The sequence below is a fragment of the Octopus sinensis genome, linkage group LG2, assembly GCF_006345805.1.
Source record: "Octopus sinensis linkage group LG2, ASM634580v1, whole genome shotgun sequence".
NCBI lineage: Eukaryota > Metazoa > Mollusca > Cephalopoda > Octopoda > Octopodidae > Octopus > Octopus sinensis.
Window position 1 is genome coordinate 128428458 of NC_042998.1, and position 6000 is coordinate 128434457.

Below are 6000 nucleotides of genomic sequence, written 5' to 3' on the forward strand. Positions count from 1 at the left end.
ATCCTATTTTCCGGATAGCTTGACTAATAAACACTTTTGATAGCAACCTGTTTGACTTATTACCATTACACCTGTCTTAAAAACTACACACTTAAAAAGTCTTAATCAAAATCTCATTATTACGTAAATGATAATCCAGAATTTCTGTAGGTTAAACAGTTCTATTACATTTGTGTACATGAATTTCTTTATAGCTTATATTCTTCATACCAGTTTAATACACTAACAAAAAAATTTATTTTACTAAATCTTCTCAAATTCTAACTTATTTTTAAAATAGAGAGATTAGAGTGTTTTCTTATAAGAAAGTATGTTTATAAAACAGTTAAATGCACAAACAGCAACAATACAAATCAAACCCCTGAACTTCAAATCAATAACACAATCTTATATTGATGGTTGTGTGACCAAAGTAAATAATAAACACAAACCTGTTTGAGGGAGGTTAGAAATAGAAACTAAATCTCCGAAATCACAGATAAAATAGTTCCACAAACCCTTTGAAAAAAACAAGCATTATTGTGGTTTTCACATGTCTGCAAAGTGCATCTTTTTTATATTCAGTAATCTCTGAATAAATATTGTATTAAATATCCACCTTGACATCCTTACTACCATCAACCAATTTCACATCACCTAAGACTTTTCAGTAAAACTCTTTTCCTCTTCATATACCCAGAGGAGCCCCAAGTATATATATCTTCAGATGAATTAGGTACTTATGTTGAGGTTTTAGGTAAAATTATACTAATGAGTCCATCTGTTTTAATTTAATTCTATGCCTTTATGCAGCTGAGGATTGCTCTGCATTTAAATTGATGTAATGATTGCATTGTTCAATTAAATGGAGTTGCTTGAAACGATCATACTGCAAATACCTCTCTGGATATCCTTGTTGCTTATTTTGATTATATATATTCCTTATATTGACATATCTAAGTTACAAAAAAAGGATAGGGACTATTGATCACAGGGTTACAGATTCAAACTTAACTAAAGTCATTTTGTTATAGACAAAGCAAACATTGATTTTAATCAGCACACTTTTCATACATTTAGATATTTATAAAAAAAAAATTTATGGCTGGACGCCTTTCCTAATACCAATCACTTTACAGAGTGTATTGGGTACTTTTTCATGCTGCCAGCTCTACCAAAATCACAGAGTAACCTGCAAGACAAGACTCCTTGATTGAGGGAATGTAATATTGAGGGAGCTAGCTTATGCCAGATGTTGAGAGGCAAGAGTATGATAGAAAGGTAAGAAAAGATGTCTTACTGTAGGGAAGCTACAGGGCTACTCCAGTTAGAAAAGGAAAGAGGATGGTGGTAAGAGTTGTCAGGAAATATCCTCAAGGTACGTTTTGTACTTATATTCTTGCACACACAAATTTGTAGATGCAGAATGGCTAAATGGTTAAGTGCACTTTACAATTATGAAGTCCCAGTTCCAATCTCACTGTATGGGATACTGGATAAATGTCATCTATAAGGGTTAGGGTAGAAGCTCATCAGATGGATTGTACTTGTAACTCAAAGGTCCAGCCTTGTCACACTGTGTCAAACTGAACCTACCTGAGAATTACATTAAGGGTACATGTGTCTGTGGTATGATAGTTTACTTGATTGAAAAAATGAACACTAGCAGTCAGAATTCTAACCAAAATCTATTATTCTTACATCCTTATTATGTGTGTGACCAATCAGTACAACATCAGAGAGATTATTCCGTGATAATCATTCTGGATCTCAGTGCTAAGAGGTTAAGTTTGCTTTTCATCCTGTCAGACTCAATAAACAAAGTACAGACTCTGTACTAGGGTCAATTCTTCTTCTTCACTTTCTTTGTGTATCGGCCTGGTGTGAAAAAATGTTCATGACACTATATGCTATGACGACTGCAACAAGAAGCTGAGAGCCCAAAGCAAGGTATGTATCATCATCTCATCATCACCATTCAAAGTCTGCCCTCCATGCTATTATGGGTTGGACAGTTTGATATGGAGCTGTCCAGACTCCAACTGTCTGTTTGTGGCATGGTTTCTACAGCTGGATGCCCTTCCTAACGCTATATATATATATATATATTACATATATACACACACAGGAGGCGCAGGAGTGGCTGTGTGGTAAGTAGCTTGCTACCAACCACAGGCTCCGGTTTCAGTCCCACTGCGTGGCATCTTGGGCAAGTGTCTTCTGCTATAGCCCCGGGCCGACCAATGCCTTGTGAGTGGATTGGAGACGAAACTGAAAGAAGCTGTCGTATATATGTGTATATATATATATATGTGTGTAATGTGTGTGTATTTGTGTGTTTGTTCCCCCTAGCATTGCTTGACAACCGTCTGGCGTGTTTGTTACGTCCCCGTCACTTAGCGGTTCGGCAAAAGAGACCGTAGAATAGTACTGGGCTTACAAAGAATAAGTCCCGGGTTCGATTTGCTCGACTAAAGGCGGTGCTCCAGCATGGCCGCAGTCAAATGACCGAAACAAGTAAAAAGAAAGACACACACACACACATATATATATGGATCAAAACAGTTTGATTCAAATTCTGGTACTCTTGAGTTTCAAGCACGATGCTGACAAGAAATGGCTGAGGACTAGCATCAAGCTTGAAACTCGGGAGTATCAACGAATTTGAATCAAATTGTTTTGATCCATACATGTAACTACCAAGAAAATTGGTAGGGTGCCCTTCTTTCGTTTGTCCACTCACTCGTGTGTGTGTGTGTGTGTGTGTGTGTGTGTGTGTGTATAGTATATATATATATATATATATATATATATATATGCAGGGTGGCTGGTGTTAGGAAGGGTGTCCAGCCGTAAAAACCATGCCGAAAACAGATACTGAGGTTTGGTACCCTTCTGCCTAACCAGCTCCTGCCAAACCGTTCAAATCCACGCCAGCATGGAAAGCGAACGTTAACTCATGATGATGATACACACCACACACACATACATACATACACAAATATATGACTTTCGACACAAGGTGTTCGTGTACATATACAACACGGAGAAGTGTATGCACTCAAGTTGCAGTTTGAAAATAGCAAGCTTTCTCACAATAACACGTCTTTAAGAAAACCTACAATGATGTTGAGAGGAGGAAATAAGAGACGAAAGGGTATATGTTTGTAGATGCATGGGAAAACGTGCCAAATATGGTAGAAAACGTGAATTATTACAATTGAGACAAGGTAACTAACATAACAAAGGGAAGTTCATTGTGATGTAATAGCATTCTAATAAAAAAAAACATAAACCCATATCTGAACTATCGACACGATTATATATATATACATACACACTATCTCCCTACCTACCCAATGAAGAATGCTCAAGCTACCGCAAACCATTCTGTTCCATGACAATGTCACACGAGCTTATCACGACAGTCTTTGCATGTAAGTGTGCATTTGTTTTTCAAGAGGAGAGAGCGACTTTGAGTACTTAGCTGAAGTGCGTGCACATATGCATATATGAAGTACATTAAATCTCACAAGTTACCTGTAATTAATTTAATGTACATGGTGAACAAAGAGCTAGGCCTGTCGTAAATGCACTTGGAAGTGTCATGAACATAGGTTTCACATTATTTTCTTCGTCGCGACGATCATACCATTTTAAAGCAATGCCGGTAACATCCCTAAAATCCGCCATAACTACATTAAGGAAATCCAAAATACTAAATATATCCGTTTGATTTTCAAAAAATAAACCAATAAAATAAATTTCTCCAATATAGTGGTTAAAATTCGAAAGAAATAAAAGCCAAACTTATACTTCAACACAATTTTCCCCCATTTCTAACGGGCATAAGGTAGTAAAAAATAAGTCAATTTCTATCTATATATACCTAATGATTTTTACGAAATAACTTCGGAGTTTTAAAGCCGAACTTTTTCTTCGATATCAACGGATGGATAGATATATCAGTGCCCCCCCACACACACACACACGTATATATAATGAGATGGTGTAGTTGAGCTAAACGAAATAAAAAGAAAGCAGCACCCAACTGCAGTAGTTTGTATAGGGTGATACTTAAAACTATGGTGGCAAAATTATGTAATTATGTTTACAAAACATACAGCGATTAGTCTTTACGAAAAAAAGAATGTTCTCATAAGTATAGTGAACACATGTATATAAAACTCGATTTCTGACGGCAAGGTATTTCGACTAGACTGTTAATCACATTGTTAGAATAAATCGTAGGATTTCATAAAATACTGTTTAATGCACAAAATATTTCTGAGAAACAACGGACACACATAATGGTTTCTCTATTATATATATATATATATATATTATATATATATATATATATAGGCATACCTACATAAGTGTGCCCCTGACTTTGTTTCCTCATAACTTTCGGAAAAATTGATAATTTTTAATTAATTTTTTACAAGTACGTTTTAGATGGCGTAGATTCCGATTATAAGGGGAAATTGCAAAAATAGAGTTTCGAAATATTCACCCGAATGGCTTTGTTTCCTCATAACTTTCAGAAAAATTTATATTTTTTAATGATATTTTCTACAAATATTTTAAGATTGTGTAGATTCTTGTATAATTTACACACTCTGAAAGATATTTAAAGAAAATTTCATTAAAAAATATTAATTTTTCTGAAAGTCATGTGGAGACAAAGCGACTCATGTGAATTTTCTGAAATTCCTCTCCCTACTCCGGGAAAAATTTCTTTTCACAAAAAATTTCCGATTTTATCGGAATCTATCCTATCTGAAGTGTATTTGTGGGAAATTTCATTAAAAAAATTTTTCTGTAAGTTATGAGGAAACAAAGTTGGAGGCGCACTTGTGTCGGCAGATATATATATTTATATTATATATATATATAAACACATACGTGCGTAAATATATATAAGCAGTTTTTCAGATACATATATTTCAAGTTAATCAGTTTCTTTTATACATACGCATATAAACATATTGATCAGTTTCTCATATAATGTATATACACACTGACTAGTTTATATACATATATATAATACACACACGTACTGATTAGCTGCTTTTACAATTTATATATACATTCGTAGAGTTTCTTTTATACACACACACACACACATATATACTCACGCACACGATTTCTAAGTGAGAATTTTGTAACAAAAGCAAATAGAAAGATAGACATTCTCAAATTCTAGATCCTTAGAAACTACTTCAAATTAAGGGGGAACTGCTTTATGTTATTTTACACACATTTGCATAAGACATTTATATATATTTGTATCAAGGAGGGGTAACAAAGAAAATATGAAAAGCCTGAAGAAGAGGTAATGCAAACAGATACAAGAATAGAGAGAATGAAGCAAAAAAAATTGAAAACTGAACCTCCACTTTGTAACCACACAATTTCCCGACAAATTCGGCCATCTTTATCGTAACTTTTTAAGAGCGCAAGGAAAAAGTTTGCAGATTACAAAACAAGCTAAAGTACATTAAAACTACAAAGAGAAGTGAAAATTAGTCTTGCAAATAATACTATTTTAACAAAACGTACCTATTCCGCTTCGAAGATGAATCACCAACGTCAATACGACGCTTAGACATTTCCACGCCACACGGAGTGGAGAAGGCGGAACATCAGAGAATTATGGGTAAAGTTTTCGACACCCTCTTCACAACGAAGTGACTTGGTAATCTACCAACAACTTCCTGTTAAGATAATATGCCTCACTATAGTAACAACAACTAGTCGCTATTAAGTGTTTTCTGCTTTTTATCTGGTTTGTTTCAATTTCATTTTAACACTTGCTGTATACGAATGTTTACACGCGCATACAAAAACATAAATATATCGTTTAGTGTTGACTGTCTAAAGAAATAGTACTCGATGCCATACTAGAGATTAATATTTTATTTTGATCGAGTCAATTTTGCTTGTGGGTGCACAGTCTTATATATATATGTTTCATGGTGAATGTATAATTGTAATGTGGTGATTGGCGATTTAAAG

The 6000-nt window shown here is 34.5% G+C and overlaps 1 protein-coding gene across 1 annotated transcript in view; it reads right to left on the bottom strand.

Annotated features, from left to right (window-relative positions):
• LOC115229911 (putative pre-mRNA-splicing factor ATP-dependent RNA helicase PRP1) overlaps positions 1-5697 on the bottom strand; it is a 46037-nt gene extending 40340 nt beyond the window's left edge. Inside the window, exon 1 of the mRNA XM_029800175.2 lies at positions 5545-5697. Coding sequence (XP_029656035.1) covers positions 5545-5594 — 50 coding nt within the window. The 5' untranslated portion in view covers positions 5595-5697. The remainder of the gene's footprint in view (positions 1-5544) is intronic.
• Positions 5698-6000: the final 303 nt, after the last annotated feature.